This window comes from Musca autumnalis, unplaced genomic scaffold, assembly GCF_047663935.1.
Source record: "Musca autumnalis isolate F117 unplaced genomic scaffold, ASM4766393v1 scaffold_4, whole genome shotgun sequence".
Classification (NCBI taxonomy): domain Eukaryota; kingdom Metazoa; phylum Arthropoda; class Insecta; order Diptera; family Muscidae; genus Musca; species Musca autumnalis.
Window position 1 is genome coordinate 106,115,370 of NW_027411977.1, and position 23,028 is coordinate 106,138,397.

The 23,028-nt window shown below is 33.6% G+C and overlaps 2 protein-coding genes across 3 annotated transcripts in view; one reads left to right on the top strand and one right to left on the bottom strand.

Annotated features, from left to right (window-relative positions):
• The window catches only part of LOC141401259 (GTP-binding protein Rhes), a 310,203-nt gene that overhangs the window by 130,558 nt on the left and 156,617 nt on the right, over nucleotides 1–23,028 (bottom strand). For both annotated transcript variants that reach the window (XM_073981337.1, XM_073981338.1), the window contains exon 2: nucleotides 17,185–17,227. The gene's annotated coding sequence lies outside the window, so the exon portion shown is untranslated. The remainder of the gene's footprint in view (nucleotides 1–17,184; nucleotides 17,228–23,028) is intronic.
• Nucleotides 1,495–14,618, top strand: LOC141401121 (uncharacterized). Its single transcript, XM_073980991.1, has 3 exons — nucleotides 1,495–1,780; nucleotides 1,890–2,387; nucleotides 14,239–14,618. The coding sequence occupies exons 1-3, from the start codon at nucleotides 1,621–1,623 to the stop codon at nucleotides 14,439–14,441; spliced, it is 861 nt and encodes a 286-aa protein (XP_073837092.1). The 5' UTR covers nucleotides 1,495–1,620; the 3' UTR covers nucleotides 14,442–14,618.

The window sequence follows — 23,028 nt, forward strand, 5'->3', positions numbered from 1 at the left end:
GGTATATACACTTTCATACAGGCAAAATGTGCCTCATCCAAATAATGGTTTTAGACCCCAAGTATGTTTGGACGAAATCCGTTTCAGACAATTTGGAATTGATTTAGCCATGTCCGTCCGTCTGTCTGTCTGGCTGACTGGAGCGCATGATAACTCTCGAACGGATCAACCGATTGGGTCCAAAACTTGGCTTTCGTAATATTTGGTCCAATATTAGTTTAAGTTAGAAGATGGGTTCTATCGACCTACTCTGTCCATAATTTATATATCCGAATATATCTACCAGATGTAGATCAGGTTCGAATATGGACTATATTTGTCCAGTCCTTCGGGTACAAAATTTCGGATAAGTTCACTTTAAGACCTGCTCTCGAATCACTTTGATTTTTGTTGAAGCATCCTGTATTCGCTGCTTCAATTACGATGGTAGAAGTTTTTTCAGGGGCGAGTCCATACTTTTTGTGAAAACATCCCGAAAGGTATAAAAAGACCCTATGGCACCATATGTAGTGGTTGTAGAGCACGAGGACTCTCGAACTGATCAACCGATTTGGTTCGTAATATTTTGTCCAAACTTAGTTTCATTTTGAAGATGGACAATACCCGTCCACAACTTCCGGTACTTCCACCCAATGTTTAAAACATATCACTAAAATTGTATGCAGGATATCCCTTGAACGGGGCAACCAATTTGGTCCAAACTTTGGGTCTCCTAATATTTTGTCAAAATTTAGTTTAGCTTCTAAAATGGCCCATAGTGGTCATCCCCTTAGGGTAGCTCCCCCACATTTGTGTCTAAGTGCAGTTTAGGGTCAGTTCGAGGATCCCTTGAAAATGTACATATTCTGATGCTGTTTGTTGTGGTCCTGTTTACAGCTATTTTATGTTTTCCGTGGACAAGTTAATGCTTCCTGACATACTGGCCGAAAAATTATATACATAAACTGCCTTGCCTGCTTACCTTGCTTGCTTCGGATAAAAGAATAAAAAAGAAAAGGGCAACCCAGTTCGAAATTTGCTCGGCCTTCTTTATTCTTTTATTTTTATTATGTCAGAAATGAAGCAGGAAAGCAAGGCCATCAGGCAAGACAGCTTATGTACGCAGGCCTTAAGAACTTCGCAATTGAATTAATTTTTGTCGTAGCTTGACACTTTTTAACGAGCTCAAATTACCGTACAGTCAGTCCATACGAAAAACAAATTAAATATTTGACAAAAATTCTCTAGAATATAACTGTCTCATAGAATATATGTTGTTATGTTGTTTTTATTGATGATTGAAAAATAAATAATATTTTGCGGTTTTCATGCTGCATCTCTTATCACATTCTGAGTTCAAACAATACGAACGACGAATGTATTTTTTTTTTAAACACAGACCGTTTATTAAACTCTGCAGCAAACACGCTTTGTAAAAGGTTATCAGTGAATAAGCCACAAAAATATTTAATCAGCATCCAATTGTTGTTTTTCAATTATAAACAATGCCTTTACGACATGAATATAGAATTCACTGAGTTAGTGTGAATATTATAAACGTCGGATAAAGTGAAAAAAGTGAAACAAAAAAATAATACTAACAACAAAGGCGAAAAAATATACATATCCAAATTAGAAATTATGGTTCTCACCAAGGAATTAAATCAAAAAGTTGTTATTGCTGCCATACTGTTGTCGTTTGGCTTAATAGTCGGTTCCATATATCTTCACATAAGACAGAAACACCATTTCGGGCGTTTGAATATCGGTGATGATCGTGTCCAACCAACCGCTGGCGTTGGTATGTAAATAAAAGTTCACAATTGTATGAATACTTCCAAGATAGGGTGATGTTAACATCCATATTGTCAATAATAATTATTAACAAAAATATTCTCCTCTGATTACAGATAAATTACCTAAAAACAAGGAAAATGCCGGCAATATAACAACTAGAGACGACATTGTAATTCAGAAAACCAAACAGATTATACAAAGTATTGAAGATGATTATAGCTCTGCGACCAGTAAGGAATATGCCAACGATGAACCATATACGACAGTAGCACAATATGGTGACATTGACTCTGCGGAGAATTTTGATGAAGGGACATCAACTGATTCATATGTAATAGATAATGATTATACGAATCAATATAATTTAGAATATGAATACGCAAATAGTAAGGAAAACTTACAAACCTCAACTGTGAGAGAAGATAGTGGCATAATGGACAAATGTCTACGCTGCCTATGCAAAACAGTTAGTAACTGTAGTCCCGTGAAGTGTGCCAGCAAAGATCCCTGTGGTGTTTATGGAATTTCAAAATTTTATTGGATTGATGGTGGTAAACAAAATGCCAAGGATAATCTAAATGACTACAGTACGGAGGATGCGGAGTACAAAGGTTAGAACATTATAAAATCAATTAGCATTATAAGATCTGTGATGTTTACGTCTATTTTTGGTTGAGACTAAAAAACCAAAAAGAAAACACATCTTAAATATGTTTATATCCCCCACCATAGTATGGAGGGTATATCAAGTTTGTTTTACTGCTTGTAACTCATCGAAATAATCATTTGCGACCTCATAAGGTATACATGCATATATTCAAGATCATGGTGAATTTCAGAGTTGATTTAAAAATACCAGTCTGTGCGTCTGTTTTAATCACTCTAGCGTCTGTTTTAATCACTCTAGCGTCCGCAAAACTTGAACTGGAACGTTTTATTTTTGCATGATCATGATAACAGAGCTACAGCCTAAAATATCCAGTTTTTTGTTTGTAGTGTATAAATTAACACTCTAGAGGTTGCAGTTAAAGCTCAATAGTCACGAAATTTTGCACGAGGTAAGAATTTAGGTAGAAGAAAATGCCTATAATTTTGCATGATGATCTGATATTATTTAGCACTGATGTCGATTACGTTGATGTACATGATCAGATAACAGAGCTACAGACTAATATATCCAGTTTTTTGTTTGTAGTGTATTAATTAACACTCTAGAGGTCGCAGTTAAAGCTCAATAGTCACGAAATTTTGCACGAGGTAAGAGTTTAGGTAGAAGAAAATGCCTATAATTTTGCATGATGATCTGATATTATTTAGCGGGTGACATAGACCATTACCTTTATATGAAAAATATACAAATTTTATTTTTGGTCCATATTTTAATTCCTGGAGGGCAAAGTAGTCTACATATGGAATAATAACTAGTGACCTTTCCCCTGATGCAAATTGCAATAATGTGTCTGCTAGATAACGGACCTACTGCCTAATATATAATGGGTTTTGTGTAGAGAACCACAATTTCCTCCCATCCTACAAATTGTCTCTACCATGGCAGTTCAGTTGTCTAATTGGATTTTTTATACAAACATTGCAACATGGGGTAGCCTCGCCACCTATTTTATACCTCAGGATTTAGGGTAAAGGGGATACAAACAAAATACGACCAAAAATGTGTCTCATCGAAATATTGGTTTTAGACCCCAAGTATGTTTGGACGAAATTCGTTGCAGACAATTTATAGTCGATTTAGCCCTGCCCGTTCATCTGTATCTCTTAATGTCTAGCTGGTTGGTTCGCACGATAACTCTCGAACCGGTAGATCCGTTTTTATACATCGTAATATATTACCCAAACTTTGTTTAAGTTCGAATGTAGGCTATGCCGGTCCACACCTCCCCCAAAAAAGTTCAAAATTGTTTTCGAAAAATTGTGTAAACGATAACTGGCGAAGTGAGCAGTCGATTTGCTCCAAACTTTCCATTTATTATTATTCCTTCCAGATATAAATCGGATAAGACTATATCGGTCCACACCTTAGGGTACCTCCCACACAAAATTCGGAAAAGGGAAATTTAAGAGTCCTCTCGAATCGTTTTGAAGGCAAGGGAGGCTTCTCTCATATCAATGGATTCATATTAAATTACTGCTATGTGACCTAGTTTTTATCGCCGAGTCCGAACGGCGTGTCCTAAGTTTCCACTTGTAGAGACGTTTTTCATGGCTGAAATACTCAGGAAATATCGCCAACATTACTAAGGGGTATTTTGCCACCGTTGACAATTTGATGAAAATCGAACCCGGACATTCACCGTGAAAGGCGGTTGCACATATGTTGTTAATTCCTACAGGTTGTGGTGTAGGGTATCACATGGTCCGCCCCGTCCGACTATAGCCTTTGCTTACTTGTTTTGTACATTTTTGAAATATACATACATACGTTAGCAAAAACTAATTCAGTGCTAATTTAACTGTATCAAAGATGGATATGTAAAAGAGAGATAAAATATAGCTTACTATTGTCGAACCGTTTATAGAAAACCACGGATATAACGAACAATTTGTTACCATTACTTATTTTACTTGCAATGAAATTATAAACATCAACAATTTTATGTTTATACCCTCCACCATATGGAGGGTATAATTAAATTTGTCATTCCGTTCACGGTTGCCACAGTTGGTAGAATATTACCAAATTTGGTAACTTTTTATAGGGTTGGTAACTTGGTAACATCGTTTTTGGTTTGGTAACTTTTTCAAGGTTTGATTGAACAAACTATTGCTCTGTTCCAGAACCAAAGACATAAAATATAACAAGATGGGACATTTACAATGCTACTATACATCGGCAGATGGTGCTCGAGGTCTAACACAATGTTATTTTCCAATATGGTGACATAAAATTATGTTATACTTGTTTTTGTTGCCGTCGTGTTCTGTTAGTTGTATGTTATACACAAACGCCCTCTATGGTTTAATAGCAAAATTGAACTGCATTATGCACTAAGTCCAATCTTAACAGTTCTATATCTTTGCCAGAACCTGCAAGAAGCTACTTTTATTTACTACGATAACATTTTTTCCTTTATGTTATCGAAAAAATAGTAAAAATTAGTACATTCTTGGAGTACTTGAACTTACCATTGGTTTTCAAAATGTAATAGTAACGTGCGACAATTCTGTATGCTTCATATTTGCATTTTGATTCAAATTTGTTCTAGTTTAGAGGATTTTCAAAATGTATTTATGTTTTTCCTGAGAATTGTTTAGAACGACCCTATTATTCAATATTTTCTTTGACATTAAATTTTCAATAAGAACAATTTTGTTTTTGAAAATTTGTTGTAATTCATGCATTTACCTTATATAAATATGCCTTGGTCTAGAATATATACATTTTACAGGGTTTCCGATGCATAGTTCGATGTGTAACAAGCAAAATGACAAATTTAATTTGTTGGTAACTTTTTGGTAACATTTTCGGCAAATTTTGGTAGACAATTTTTTTACCCGGTGGTAACCGTGATTCCGTTTGTAACACATCGAAATATTCGTCGCAGACCCTAGTACATACATATATTATTGATCGGCATAAAATTCTATGTCGATTTGACCATGTCCGTCTGTCCGTCCGTGCGTCTGCCTGTCTGTTGAAATCAAGATACAGCTCGCAATTTTAAAGATAGAGAGTCAAAATTTGGTACAGAAGTTTTTATTACTTGCAGGATGGTTGGTATTGAAAATGGGATATATCGGTACCTCCTGATTTTCGGTATTTTTAAGGTTTTGGCTTCATTATACTACCAAAATGGCTGAAATTTGGTACGTAGTCTTCTTTAGGGGTATAAAACTTTCCCTCAGAATTTTGTTGGTATCGGTTCACACCTTCATATAGCCCCCATAGAACGGTACCTCCCGATTTTCGGTATTTTGAAGGTTTTAGCTTTATTCTCCTACCAAAATGGCTGAAATTTAGTACGTAGTCTTTTTTAGGTGTATAAAACTTTCCCCCAGAATTTTGTCGGTATCGGTCCACACCTTCATATAGCCCCCATAGAACGGTACCTCCCGATTTTCGGTATTTTTAAGGTTTTAGCTTCATTATCCTATCAAAATGGCTAAAATTTGGTACGTAGTCTTCTTTAGGGGTATAAATCTTTCCCCTACAATTTTATCGGTATCGGTCCACACCTTCATATAGCCCCCAAGGAAAAGTACCTCCCGATTTTCGGTATCTTGAGGGTTTTAGCTTCATTATCACACCGAAATGGCTGAAATTTGGTACTTAGTCTACGTTGGTGGAATAAAACTTTCTCCCAGATTTTTGTCGGTATCAGTCCATGCCTTCATATTGACCCATAGAACGGTACCTCCCGATTTTCGGTATTTTGAACGTTGTGGCCTCAATATTCCACCGAAATGGCTGAAATTTGGTATTTAGACTTCGTTGGGGGTACTCAAACTTCCCCTTTAAATTTGTCGATATAGGTTCGCGCCTTCATATAGCCCCCATGGAAAGGTACCTCCCGATTTTTCGTATTTTGAAGTTTGTGTCTTCAATATTCCACCAAAATGGCTGAAATTTGGTATTTAGTCTTCAATGTGATATAAAACTGTTCTCTAGAAATATGTCTGTACAGGTGCATGCTTTCATATTGCCCCATTTCTGACTGTCGTCGGTATAGGTCCACGTTTCGATATAGCCCCCATAGAACGGTACCTCCCGATTTTCGTAATACTGAAGATTGTGACGTCAATATCCAACCGAAATGGCTGAAATTCGTTATTTCGTCTTCCAAGAGTTATTAAATATTCCAGAAGAGTATTATCAGTATAGGTCCACGTCTTCCTATATCTCCATAGAAGCGTACTTCTTGATTTTTGGTATTTTTAAGTTTTAGACACATTCTCTTACCGAAATATAGGAAATTTGGTTTTTAGTCTACTTTGAGCCTAAAAACTTTCCGTCAGAAATTTGTCGGTATAGAACGACGTTTTGAAATAGCCCCATAGAATGGTGCCTCACATTGTTTTACCGAAATTGCTGAAATTTAATATTAAGTCTTCTTCATACACAAAAGGAAACTAATTATTCCATTTTACTTCAATTGTGGATTTTAATTTTAGTTCAGAATACTTCATTGTAGAGGGCATAAAATGTTCAGAATAAATAAATAATAGTATATTTTATTAAAAAAACATATAATTATGAAAATACTAAAAAAGTACAAATTGCGTATTACAGTCTTTTTTACCTTTATATAGGGCTAAGCCCAAGATTCCACACTAGCACAAAATTAGTAAATAAAGCCAATTTTTTCAAGGCTGTATAACCAATAATAAAAAATTGTTTTCATCGTCAGAAATATCATCGCCTTTTTATTTTCTTGGCCATAAGGATTAATGTGATTTACTCGTATCTGCTTAAAATATTTCTTCTTCTGCTGCACTTAACGTTTTATCAGGCGATTCGCTGAATATGGATAAAACATCTAGGAATTGAAAAGCATAAACATGTATAAATAATCATAGATAAACAAAATGTCCTTAAATTTGCTTCCACATTACATTTGTATAAACATTGGAAAAATCTCGCAATCGATTTTTGCCAAAAAACCCTTCAACATTTTAACTCATTATTATGCCGTGTCCAAATATCACATGTGAGATGCGTTCATCATTTCCAGCGAGACGGGACAATATATTCGTCAGGCTCCACAATATTCTCTAAAGATTCCATAAAATGTCTATTTGTGTGAATTTTCACCACAAATATTGTCAGCCGCCCCAGAATTTATATTTTGATAGTGTTGTCTTTTTTTCACTTGTTTGTTATTTTCCTTTCCTACTTTCCTTTGCTCATACTTGTTGTTATTAAAATTATGTATTTTATTGATTTTTCACAAAAACACTTTATTAACGAACCGCCAACATTATTTTACAGCAAACAATTAAGAAATTGAAGAAAAAATAAGAAGATGCTTTGTTGGGTTACCAGGTTTCAATATAAACAATTCTTCTTCTTATTTAGGTAAAGTATCATTTGTTGACAACCTGTTGACTTTGTCACCATAATAGTAGACAAAGTGGTGACATGTCGACACATGTCCCCATGCTTCCTACAGGGTATCGACGAGCTGATTCGATGTGGCTATGTGTGTCCGTGATTTTGATCGGATCGTCATGAAATTGTGTTGATGGGGCTAACAGAGAGTAGTAAGTAAACCTTTTCCATTTTTGGTTTCGAAATTGTTGACCTAGTTCTTCGAAACTTATATGGGACATATTTTCAAAGTAATCGAACTAAACTAATACCTCGATTTGCGTTAAGCAAAAAAAAATATTTTTTTTTCGATTTGCTCTACTGAATCGATTTACGTTATTAAAAACTAATATTTGTGGCTTCAAATTTTGTGAAGATATTATTCAAAACATTTGGAAACATGTTTTTGGATTTGCATCGGAAACAATCATTAACGCAAACTATTGGATTTCAGTAGTGCAACTTTAATTGCTTTTGGTTTGCTTAGCCTTAAGAAATGTGGTATTAGACATCTGCTTTTGTACAATGGTAGTTGTGTATGGTATCACATATTCGACACCGTCCCCATTATATCTTTTGCATACTTCTTATAACATTGCCTATCCAATGCAATCGTTGCAACTCGAGAAATTTAACTTTTTTGATGTCGATACAGCTTTTGGTGCATACGACATCGTAATTGTAAAGTGTAATTTGTAATACCATCAACTTGGTGTTATCGCTTTTTACTGGCAGATCAGTTATAGCATATACTTTTTCAACTTTTTAAGGTATCAGTTACTTCTTTTTTTGGTCGACGTCTTATATTTCTATTTATTGTGTAATTTTTTTTAGCATTGGCTTCTCGTACGGCTTTTTGCCAAGGGATGTTAAAGAGATCACACGAAAGACGCCTACCGGTTAATGTCATCATACAAAGCCGGGAATACCAAATTCAGGCATGAATTTAAATAACTTTGTACGAAAGGGGCTGTCGAATGCTTCCTTATAATCGATAAACAGATGGTAAGTGTCGATCTGCATCTATAGGGTCTTTTTCAGGATTTGTCGCAAGGCAAACATCCGGAAAATTTTGGATTTGTCAGGTCTAAAGCTGCCCTGGCAAGGGCCAATTTTTCCATTGACAATAGGCTTTAGTAGTTTGCACAATATCCAAGTCATCTTCTGTACAATAGGGATCAGACGTATGCCGCTCTTATTTGAACAAACAGTCTTATCTCCCTCTCCGGGTGCCACCTTGGGTAAATGATATGCACACATGTTTAAATCTGGCACCAGGTTTTTGTCGCTGTTGTATTCATTCACCAGTGTGGAACTGGGGATCAGATGTTTTAACTTCCGACTAACTATATATCCGCAACCAAATTCTTCTGTTATGTGACGTAGATAAACTACAGTGCATACTCTATAGTTGGGACGCCATCTTATTTCCTGTATGGCTGCAATATCGGGCCTGTACTTTGCAAGAACATTATCCAGTTAGTAAACTGTACCTTCTTCAAAAAGATGTCGAACATTACAGGTGCAGATTCGCAAATACTGGTCCTTTAACAGTTTGGGGACGGGGGGTCGTGAACTTTAGATTGTTGGTTTTTCTTTTTCTTTGTTTCATACTTTTGTTCTATTGCATATTAATAGAGTGATAATTTAAGTAACACAGTTGGACCTCGATTGCCGGTACCGGATGCAATACGGATAATCTATTTTCCCGGATAATGGTATAACACTGATTAACTTATATTTTTAATCAAAAATAAGTAAGAGAAGGCTATAGTCGGATGGGGCCGACCTACACCACTTTCTTTGGGCACATGAAATTTATTTTATGTGATTGCGAAACGTTATTTGATATAATGGATAGACGTGCCACCGTGGTGCAATGGTATGCACACCCGTCTTGCACGCTGAAGGTCGCACAATGTTGCGAGTTCATATTAACTGTGGCCAAAAATAGAAGGAGTTGTCGTAGGTGCATCAATTTTAGAACATGTACCTATTATTGAATTACAATCTTCAGCACAAAAAATTGGGTTGGTCAGTCCACGTTTTGATATAGCCCCCATAGAACCGTACCTCCCGATTTTCGGTATTTTGAAGATTTTAGCCTCATTATTACACCGAAATTGCTGAAATTTGGTATTTAGTCTTCGTAGGGTTTATAGTCTTCGTAGGGTTATAGTTTCACCTAGAAATTTGTCTGCATAGGTCCACGCCTTCATATAGCCCCCATAGGACGGTACCTCCTGATTTTCGGTATTTTGGCGGTTTTAGCCTGATTATCACACCGAAATGGCTGAAAATTGGTATTAAGTCTCCGTTGGGGGACTTATAACCTTCCACCAGAAATATGTCGGTATAGGTCCTGGTCTTCCTATAACCCCCTATAGAACCGTGCCTCCCCATTTTCGGTATTTTGAGTGTTGTGGCCTCAATATCCACCCGATATGACTGAAATTTGGTGTTTAGTCTTCATATTGTTTGTGAGGATATTGAATATATCAAACTCTTGTATTTATATATGAGAAATTTCCTTTAAAAAATGTTGTTGACCGATTTGTGGTCAAAAATCGAATTTTGACTTTCGCTGTTCATAATTTTTTTTAAAAATTGATATTTTTAAAATTCTCTCGTTTAATTGCAAGATTATTAGGTACTTAATAAGCACACAAAAATATATGATGATCGGTTCATTCGTTTTCACGCTATAGCCAACACCGCAAAACGATTTGTTAAAAAAGGGGGTATCCTCTCAGTGAGGTGGTCGCTGAAAAAGAGAAATGACACATTCGTCTGCAAGCCTCTGCAGCTGGGACCTTTATATATTTGAAGTACTCACTTTTTACTACTCATACAGCAAAAAATATCGATATACACTTTTATACCATTTTTTTCCCACTCCACTCAATTTAAAATTAGCTTCAGAAAATTAATAAACTTAGTAATACATGTTTGGGTAAATGTAAACACCATATGATTAATATTTACATGCAAACAAAAGTGTAGCCAAGTTTATTACATCCCAAGAGAACTTAGAAACAATTTTTGCAGCTACCGTTACTTTTAAATTTTAAATATTAACGCATAATATAATTTATTAATTTTAGAAAAAAACACAAAAATTCGTATTAACTAAAATTGTCGGATTTAAATCCTCTTATAGCAAAAACTACTTCACGTATCAGTACCAAAATTTAGATCCTTCTTAATTAATATGTTTTCTATCACTCCCCATCAATAAATTTGTTCAACGAAGTATTTAGTTTTAACCATTTTTGGCCACGGTCGTGACACTGTGGGTCGTGGCTTCGGTTCCCCGGCCATGCAACATCAAACATTTTGCAACGATGGCAAACTACCCCTCAGTAATGTTGGCGACATTTCCTGAATATTTCAGCCATGTAAAACTTCTCTGCAAGTGGTGTCTTAGGACATGCCGTTCGGACTCGGCAATAAACTGTAGGTCCCATATCATTGAGTTAATATGAGTCGGGGTGCTCTCATTGATATGAGAGAAGTCTCCATTGTCCCTTTGTGGAACAATTATTATTATTATGGATAGACGTACCGTTTCCTTCAAAAAAAAATAATAATAATAATAATAAGAATAAGAAATTACAAAATGCAATATATCTTGCTTCCGGTGATTTTTGTCCCTGAACTTACTTTAAATGAAATTTTTGCGGATTTTGAAACTGCAATGTTGCACCTTAAATTTAAAGTTAGCTCAGGCGCACCTTGTGAATCGATCATTGCAAAAAAAACAATATTTCGTGGTATTACATACTTTTCACCAAAGGTACCACACAAATTTCAAAGCCTAGTACAGAATTGTAATTTGCACATTTTGTTTTTGAAGGGGAATTGTTCTATCATGATTGAAAAAGTGTTCTAGAACAAATGTTGCGACTTTTGTAGCATAGAAGGTAAATATAGTTCTTTACACACAAAACAAGATGATAAGGAAACCCACTTATATACACACCCGCTCAAAATATTAATAAATTTGGGCCTATGCGGGTACAAATTAACTTTTGTGTTCAAAAACAAGTGTTAACCCATGTACATTCATCCGGATAGTGGAATATATGCATCCGTTAGGTCGTTTACCACATTAATATTATTGTTAATTAATAAATCTATCATTTAAAGTGGTTCTAGTCCGGTTTGTGCTACTTTTCTTGGGAAAATAATGTGGAGTCCTTAGAGGACTAAACATTTTTCATCTAAAATTGTTCTAATATTTCAACATTTCGCATTTGGATTCCTATTTTTAGTGATTTATTGAATTTAACATTATTTCCCTCCATAATGCGAAAATTTTCTTAAATATTTACGGGTAAAAACGATGAAAGTATGCTACGAAATATGATCTGGGATAACTCAAGAAGTAAGGTCCTGTATTCGAAATTTTGTTAGGAAAGTGGTAGGGTCATTACACCTAATTTAGCTGGAAAATATAGTTTTAAACCCACAAAATACTGAAAATCGAGAGGTACCTTAAAAGGGGCCTACACCCAAACGTGGACCTATGTCCACAATTTTTGGTGGAAAGGTTATGTAATCACTAGAAACCCTAAGTACCAAATTACAACTAATTTGGAAGGAAAGGGTGGCTTTAATCCCCAAAATACCGAATATCAGGAGGTACCGTAATGTGGGGGCTATACCAAAATATTTGCCGATGTTGTTCATATATAGTCCATTATTACCCACGGACACAGACTGAGTACAAAATTTCAGAAAGATATCTCCATTCGTTTCCAAGATATTAATTTCGCGCCGCTCGATCAGTGATTTTGACCACTGTGCTGCGGCCTGAATTGCTATTACTATATATAATGGACAGTCTCCCACATATGATTAGATTGTTTATATGGTAAATTTCAAATTTCCTTTACAAGTACACAAAACAAAATTAAAAACTTTTTTGGCGAGCACATCCGCCATTTTTGGTACATGGGTTACGAAAAAAATCGTGGTTTCAAATCTGTTCGCGTTCACAAAATTGGATGCTGCACTCAAAAGTTATATGCGGTTTTACTCTCTTGTAAAGAAAAAATATTTAAAAATTCCTATTGTGTTGTAATATGAACAAGTATATATGAATCGTTAGCAGCATTTGATATCTATCCGTAGATGCTAAAATAATTGCTAAATTTATTTCTATTTTCGCGGAAAATCAAAAAATATTGAAGAAATCTTGGAATAAATTTTATTTATTCTAAAACAGAGTCCAAAAACTCTCTAAAAAATAATTTAAAAATACGTACAGAATCCAGACAACGCGTAGAAAATTGTGAGACCAAAATTATAAGGATCGCGTTTATAACTTGCATATTACAACAACAACAAAGAACGGAAACTTATTGTTGGAAATTATTTCTAAAATATATTTTTGGTTAAATACGAAAAATTTGAAAAATAAATGTTGGGAGTTATTCTATTATTTCGCTAAATTTCGATCCAAATTCTGAAGTATTTTGCTTAAACTTCTACGAGAAAAGTAATTAGTCATCGTGAAAGTATATTTGCTTTCTGTGATAAGCAATAGAAATAAGACGTAGAGAGTAATATTGAAATTACAATCAAAGAAAAAACATAGAAGTTAAAAACCGAATAATTCGCGAATTGGTTTAAATCGGTTGAGGTGCATGTGGTTATTTCAGAAAATTTACGCACCAAATTTTCGCCTTTGGACTCCTATTACTAGGAAGCTGTACGGAGCACACTCATGAGATATACATCGAACGACGATAAACTAGTTTGGATTATTATCTAGTTGCACCCTCTAATTATAAGAAAAATTCGAAAAACCCAGGTTTCAAAACTTCAAAATGTCAGCATCGATTTTAGGGGGATGCAGTGTATATATCGAAAAGTCATACATTAGAACCATGTTGCCCAAGGGGTATTCTTCAATTCTTTCTTTGAGCTTATGTCTGAATTTTCCGTGATTTGACCAGAAATCAAGAAAGAACACAAAAAAACTTGTAAACTTCAACACATTTTTACCCATTTTTTAATATTACCACCAGCGCAGCTTCCACGAAAATTATTTGTTATGGTCCATATTATGAGATCGTGGCTAAAACACTTCAATTAATATAAATATATTCATATTTTATAAAATATATTAAAAGTTCGCGACTTATTAAATGGTGAACCTCAACTTCAACGATTGAAAAACTTTTTTGAATATTACCATGTATATTTTTTAAATGTTCTGCGCCTTGTGGCGCATGTTACAAATAAGTTATATCCATTTTATAAATTCTATATTCAATATGATTTCTTCACGGATTTTTTTTCCGATTTCCATATTAAAATTTGTTTTAATTTTCACTACCACATCTACTGCAAAATAATCATTTGGAAAAAAATATCATCTTTATCAATATCCCTATGCTTTTTTATTTTAGATTATTTACGATGTGTCAACAACGAAAAATGTGCAACAGACACGGTAAAAAGTTATCTCAAACGATATCAGAGAGATTGTAATAATGATGGAGTAATCGATTGTCAAGATTATATCGCTCTTCATGTACTTGGACCTTCAGGATGTGCAAACGCAGAGCTGTCTACAATTCATAGATTAAGAATGAATTCGTGTCTTAAATAATATAATCATAATGCAGATATTCCTATGTATAAAAGGCAAAACTACTTTAATTACTTTAATTCAGAAAATACCTGCTAATAAGTACGTTAGGGTTATATATTTTTCCATTTTTGCAAATATCAAAAATATCTCCACAAAGCGGTGTATCGCATTGAAATATATAAAGAAAATTTTTTGTAGAAATTGTTGTTTTTTTTGCACAATAATGACCTGGTAAAGTTTTTCATCGAACATATCGATAATTGTGACATTTAGAGAATTTTGGTGAAAACGCACCTTTGGTCCCGTACAAATTACTATAGAAACAAAGATTGCTAGGCTGGCACGAGTTATCCTTAACCGATCGGAATAAAATTTCATATATACAGTTTTTGGATCAAATGGAAAATTTTGGTGGGCAGCAGTTATAAAAAAAAACAAAATTATGTTTTTTTAAAGTAACACTAGTTAGTGTAAATATAAATATTGATTCAAACATTAAAATTAAAATTTTTACAAAATTAAAACTTTTATCACCGAATCTATCATTTAATTGATAATGAAAGAATTCATTTCGCCATAACATTCATCGCCAAAAAGAATTTTTCACCCCCCAGCCGTTGATCTCCATATTTGCGCGTACTGATATTTTTCCTTAAAAACGGTTTAAGAAAACGGTTTTTTTTCTAGAACTGCTACTAGAAAAGTTTTCATAAGCGAATTAATTTAATTTGATTGACAACTCTATAAGCTTTTTAATGGTATACATAAAAGTTTAATCGGTTACTTAAAACCGGTTCAAAAATCGGTTTTAATGTCGGAATATCCGGTTCAAAAACTGAGATAACCTGATCTATTCTCCAAGAAAATTTGTTATAAACATGTTCATCAATACAAGAGCTATTTGTGGTAAATATTTCAGAAGCACCCCAGACGTCTCCATAAGCAATACCCATTGGTAATGTCTACATACCTATGCATAAACAATAACGAATATACAGAAAAACAAAACATACTCGTAGTTTAATTCGGAACCAAGTCCGAATAAATGTCAAAAATGACAATGAAAACGGGACAAAATAGATTAGTTGTCAAAGAGAACCGTACCTAAAATCTTCTGAGCAACATTTTTGTAGAATATTTGGATGCTGAAAAATCTCATATTGTGGTACTTTCACTACGGTTCAAGAAATAAAGGACGAAGAGGACATGAAAGGCATCGAGTTAGAAGAATGAAATGTTCTACAAACAGATTCGCCAATCTATTTGACTGAAGACATGTCACCTCAAAACGATGCTACAACAACGCCAAACAGAGATATGGAGCTATTTTCCCAAGTATTATAGGGAAAAAGTCAAAAACTGCACCGCGCGATATATCAGAAACTTGACCTATGGCGAAAATTTCCTTTTGGGTTCTTAGTATACTCATCAAGGGCTTTCACTCCAAATGAAATTTTCCACACCACAAAAATGCTGCTGCACAGTGTAATTAAATAAATTTGAAAGGGAAAAATCAATATTGTAAACAAAGTCCCAAATTAATGTAAGAGCTAAACAAGTAGAACTTGTAGCTTATAAAATCCGTTTTATTTCAATAGCACATTCTAAATTTTTACATGTTATTTCATTTTAGTTGACATTAGTCGAATATCCTGGGATATGTTTGTATATCTTGTTTTGTACTCTTACGAAGTATCTTTCAACAAAAAGTGTTGCTTCGATAAAGTCCCGTAATATATTTTTATAATTTTCTTTCAAAAAGCCCAAAATTTGTACGGTTTGAAGTGTTTCACTGAATAAGCACATTTTTTAATAATTTGAGTTCGAATGCAAATTTTGAATGCTACTGTTACGATTCTTTAAAATTGGAACGATTGAAAGCTATTTCAAGTTGAAAACGAAAAGTTTGGTCAAATGATGTCTTTAATACTGGGGAAATAAGACGTTTTGAAGGCGGTAGCCTCTAATTGTTTATAATACGTTAAAAATGTGGCATATGTTGACAATTTCTTGTCAGATTTATAAAGAACTAATGAAAAACGAATGATTGAAGAGAGATGGTGCAAAATAAACATGAACTTCTACTGAAATTTGGGTACAGTTCTTTGTGAAACTTCAAATTCCTATGACTCCTATTCCGTACTGTGGTCCAATGTTGGCATTAAGATGTGTTGATCGTTAAAATATCAGGTGATTTTTATTGCTTTTGATTTGTGACAACATACTATAAAAACAAGACCCTTTCAATGCTCATTCTTAAAATTTTTTGTAGAAATTGTTTTTTGTCGCAGTAATGAACTGGTAATGTGTTTTCATCGATCGGACCATTGTGGCATTTAGAGAATTTTGGTGAAAATACACCTTTGGTCGCGTACAAATTACTATGGAAACAAAGATCGCTAGGTTGGCATCCTTAACCGATCGGAATAAAATTTCATATATAAAGTTTTTGGATTAGATGGAAAAATTTTGGGGGGTAGGAGTTACAAAATAAAACAAAAACAAAATGATGTTTTTAAAGTAACACTAGTGTACATATAAATATTGATTCAAAAATTAAAATTAAAATTTTTGCAAAATTAAAATTTATCCAAATGCCTTTAGAAACCCTTGTCGGTGCGGGAACTTTTATCACCGAATCGAACTTAGAAACCCGATTTCGTTATCACGACAATATTCCGCACATGGTACTGGCATGGTATTTTTTGGTTATAGCCCTAATGTACATATATATTCAGAAATATATCTTAATTAAACATACCATTCTTTTATTCCTGAAGATATGGATATTGCTTGATCTTGATCTGAAAATAAAATACATATCAATTAAAAATTAAGTATTAATCGTAATAATTATTAATTAAATATTTTAAAAAGAAAAAAATCAATATTGTAAATAAAGTCTCAAAATAATATAAGAGCTAAACAAGTAGAACTTGTTGGCCAATATGTATATGGTTAAAACTTCAAAATACCGAAAACCATATTAAACGTGGTCTGAAATTGTTCATTTTCAATTCAAAATATCCAAGGACTACGAGTAATATACAGTTAACCCTTCGTTGGACACCCATATTGTTTGTCACATTCGTAACACCTGAGTCTGACCAGACCCATATAATTATTTTTATTTTTTTAGGAAACTTAATTAATGTTTTCATATAAAAAGTTGTGGAATATGTTTAAAGGACCCTAATTTTTAATAAATAATCCTTATTTGTCAAAAAACATGCCGAAAAACTATAAATTTAAATGATATTATCAACTTAGTAAAACCGGGCATATGCCTATGAAGTAAAAAATTCGTAGTTTTCTTGTCTCTATGCTCGAAAATCCTATTTATATTTCATTTTGAAGCACTATATTTTATTTTGGCCTATTATTCAGAATGAAGAGTATCTATTTTATAATTTACAGCTTATTGCAGTGCAATAACGATGATATCAAGAGGTAAATAAAGACATATATCCTAAGGATTTTCTTATAATTCATATGGAGAATCCTATATTTGGACCAATCCACCCCACAAAAAGAGCGAAAAAGCTATGTAATGGGTTCTATTAGTCCACTTATGTGTATAATTGTCTAGGATACAAGTGTAACCCTATTTTCAAGGGATTTTTTTAGGTTGTGGTACATTCATTGATTTCAGGCCCTTATCCTGCTTTTTCGACCTTTTTATGTGCAATTTTGAAGACATGGTAGGGTGAAATGCGACAAATTTCATAAAAGGGTATTCATTTTGTCAAATAATGTAGGTAAAAATCAAATTTTAAGAAAAATTTCGGAAATTTTTCGTTAAAAATGGGTGGGGTCTGGCCAGACTCATGTGTTACGAATGTGATACGTATGTCAAAAAATGCTTGTAGGTCCTTTTCTGGTGATCCTTTTGACTTGGTGATCCTTTTGACTACCTGGAATCTCAGGTACATAGCTTTATCGTAACCTAGTTTAAAATGCAAAATAAAATTAAAAAGGTCTAGCCAGACTATGGTGTCCAACTGAGGGTTAATTATACTGTGTACAAAATTTCAAAATTGAATCATTAATATTGTGAACTCTTTCCCTCTATTTATTTTATTTTACATACGTTGCCTCAAGATTTAATAAAAACGAATTGACAGCCTCTAAAATAGCGTTACGTAAACCTACACAACACTTTAAAATTTCATGATTTTTGGTCAAGATGGGCCATCCCGAAATGAAATCCTGCTTACGTCTCTCTTCTTGACCAAATCTCTTACCTTGTGCAGAAAGTTGTCAGTATTAAACTATAACTGCGACATCTAGCATGATTATGTTTACACTTCCCACAAATAAAAGTGTGAGATCTATGTATATATTAGGCTATATCTCTGCTATCCGACCATGTACATCAACATAATTGGCTACAATGGAAAGGTCTTCCAGGAGTAAATTTATAGTCATTATATTAAAAATGTTACCAATTTTCACACAAAAGTTCTTTTCCATTTAACCCGATAAATATTATCTGATCATCACGTAAATCAAAACCCTACATTAAATTTCGCGCCGATCAGACTACCATTGCGACCTACAGTATCGCTACAAAATTGGATACAAATTTTGTTTTTGGTCCATTTCACCCCTTAAATATTTCACGATCATCGCCAATAACTATAGGGGTCTGTTCTGGTCTTAACCCCACCTAGATACTAAATTTCATGAAGATTTAATAATTGCGGCCTATAGGTATAACCAATTTAATTACTTTATTGGACGGACAGACGGACACACATCGCTAAATCGCTTTAACTCGTCGAGATATGAATTTTGGTAAACCGCACCGTATATGTTCTTGCAAATATTTATAAGAACAATTATAAACTTAATGTGGAGTTCAAAACATTGGGATTGTTGTACAATAATTTGTTTGTTCATTGCTTTTGTCCATGAAATTTGATCGAATGAATTATAATCCCAGATCAATATGATTTTCACGGTTAATCGGTGGAAAATGAACAAAAAATGCTGTGTTTTCCCTTTTCCCGGATAATCGAGGTTCGACTGTACCAGCAACTGAATGTACTGGCCCATAATCAAGAGTTCCGATCAGTTCATAACTGCGGTCTGAAGTGCAATTACTATTTATAATGGACAGTCGCACACATATAGTTAGATTGTTTATATATATTTTTTTAAATGTATTGCGTCTTGTGACGCCTGTTATAAATATGTTATATCCATTTTTTTTAAATTCGATATGCAATAAGATTTCATCACGGATTTTTTTACGATTTCCATATTAAAATTTGTTTTAATTTTCACTACCACATCCACTGCAAAATAATCATTTGGAAAAAAATATTATATTATATTAATTAATGTCCCTATGCTTTATTTATTTCAGATTATTTGCGATTTATCTACAACGAAAAATGTGCAACAGACACGGTAAAAAGTTATCTAAAACGATATCAGCGAGATTGAAATAATGACGGAGTAATCGATTTTCAAGATTATATCGCTCTTCATGTACTTGGACTTTTAGGATGTGCAAACGGAGAACTGTCTATAACACTGTGTGTAATTTTTTGAGTCATGTTTTATTAACCATAGTCTGACTCCACAGTATGATAGAACACCAAAATTGAGAAGACACGTGTCTCGCCGTTTTTCCCTATCTCATCAACTTTCGCGGTTATAGGCCTCCAAAGGTTTGAGGCTTTGATGTAAAAAGGGTCATTTAGTCAGGACTATATCTTCCAAACCGTTAGGAAATTTGAATTTATCTCAGAGGCAAAGTTGTAGCACTTGTCTTAAAGAACAAAAATTGTGAACACATATAACCCATCAAACTTCATCTGCAAGGTCAAAATCGCCATGGTCAAATTTCTTTTAAAATTTTTCTCAAGTTTTGTTATACAGCTATCAAACCGATCAAATTTGAAGCAAACAACCAACTACTAAAATGTACCTCAGATCTCAATAAACATCTTTCTAAAATATACGAACTCTGTAGAAACGGATCTTAATGGTCAAAATAGCAAAGCAATTGCGATTTTTATCCTCTTTTCTCGGCTTCTGCTCCATAGATATTAAACCGTTCAAAATTCAAGAAAACGATCAACCACAATAGTGTAGCAAAGGCTTCAATAAACAACTTTCTGGAATATGCAAAATGTCTATGAACGGTTCTTAATTGTCAAAATAGCAAAAATCTTTTGAAAATATCCAATTTTTATAATTTTTTCTCCGACTCTGGTCCAAATATTAAGGATATAGTCAACTACAAAAATTTACCTTAGATTTCAACAAACAAGTTTATAGAACAAATGAAGATTCTAGGAACGATTCTTCAAGCTCAAAATTCGATTATTTTATATGATATATTAGGTCCGTAAATAACAAACCTTTCAAATTTCCTTGAGTTTTTAACAGTGTGTTATTTCCAAACCTGAGCAAGGGGAATGTTAAAAAATTTAATTGTTCGTGAATTTGAGAACTAAGAATCATTCCTAGAATCTTCATATTTTCTAAAAAGTTGTTTATTGAAATCTTAGGTACATTTTTGTGGTTGACGGCATCCTTAATTTTTGGGCGGTTGCGTATCTTTGGACCAGAGTCGGAGAAAAAATATAAAAATTGGATATTTTCAAAAGATTTTTGCTATTTTTACCATTAAGAACCGTTCATAGGCATTTCGCATATTCCAGAAAGTTGTTTATTGAAGCCTTTGCTACACTATTGTGGTTGACTGTTTTCTTGAATTTTGAACGGTTTAATATCTATGGAGCAGAAGCAAAGACAAGAGGATAAAAATCGCAATTGTTTTGCTATTTTGACCATTAAGATCCGTTTCTACAGAGTTCGTATATTTTAGAAAAATGTTTATTGAGATCTGAGGTACATTTTTGGATTTTTTGTTTTTTGCTTTAAATTTGATCGGTTTGATAGCTGTATAACAAAACTTGAGAAGAATTTTAAAAAAAATTGACCTTGGCTATTTTGACCTTGCATATGAAGTTTGATGGACGGTGTTCACAATTTTTGTTCTTTAAGACAAGAGCTACAAATTTGCCTCCGAGATAAATTCAAATTTCCTAACAGTTTGGAAGATATAGTCCTGACTAAATTACCCCTTCTACATCAAAGCCTCAAACCTTTGGAGGCCTATAACCGCAAAAGTTGATGAGATAGGGAAAAACGGCGAGACACGTGTCTTCTCATTTTTGGTGTTCTATCACACTGCGGTGTCAGAATATGGTTAATAATTTTCGTGTTGCACAGTGTAATTAACAGATTTAGAATGAATTCGTGTCTTAAATATTATAATCATAATGTAGATATTCCTATGTATAAAAGTCAAAACCACTTTAATTACTTTAATTCAGAAAATACCTGCTAAAATGTATATTAGGGTTATATATTTTTTCCATACCGTTAAAAAAAATTCCGCGCAGATTGCATTCAAGTTATTTTATTATTTTGAAATTTAAAGTAATAGAACATTGGTGGCGTTTTTTATTGGGATAGCTGTTACAATTTTTATTTTTCAAAGTAGTGTGGCTTAATCCCATTGTTGTTGTTTTAATATTCAAAACAACTAATTTATTAGTGGAGAAGGTTTGGCTTTGTTCGCCAAGGGGTAAGGCAGGGAAGACTTTGGCAACCTCACACAACCCTGACGATTGATGTTTGGGTATACGAAGTTTTTTTGTTGAAGAAGTTATTGAATAATAACTTCGGTGGAGAATATCCACAAACAAAAAACAAGGGAACTGATGAGATCCTGTGGCGAGGATCGAAACTAGTCTTCCCTGCCTTACCCATTGGCGAACAATGCCAAACCTTCTCCACTAATAAATTAGTTGTTTTAACTATTAAAACAACAAGAATGGTATTAAGCCAGACTATTTTTAAAAATCAAAATTAAATGTAATATTCAATATCGGACCATTCTACACAAGTCTAATACAAATCGCGACAACGAAGCGCTTATTTAAGTTTAATAAATTATATGTGTACATTAGAGTGACCAAAAAAAAACAAATCTTTGTTTTTTTGGAACTCCTACCCCCCAATTTGTTTTCTTTTGATACAAAAACTTTATATATGAAATTTTTGGGCGATCTGTTAAGGTTGACCGTGTCAACCTAACGATCTTTGTTTACATAGTAATGTGTATGGGCCCAAAGGTACATTTTCTCCAAAATTCTTTAAATTAAATACTAAAAAACTCCATAATATCTTAAGGGTCCCCTTCGATCCCATGTGTGCAAAAAGTTATTCGGGGTCAAAAGTCAAATTTTATGATTTTTTAGGCTTTCAGATATTTTTGAACCATTCTTGAGATATAGCTGTTCTAAAAGACACAGCACGCATTTTATGACTTTTTTACAACCTCGTACCCCTGTAGGATAAGTTTTTACCTAAGATTATATAAAATCTTAATTATAATGTGATTCGATAAAAAAAAGCTTCCGCCCAAAATCTCTTAAAATTTTTATTTTTCAGATGATTTGACAATTTTTTGAAGTCGCTCTTAGCTGATATTTATCTAAAAACAAGGTATAGAGACACACGACCTAACCAAAAGGATATGACCGTTTGTTTCTTACTAATTTTATCATCGTATTATTAC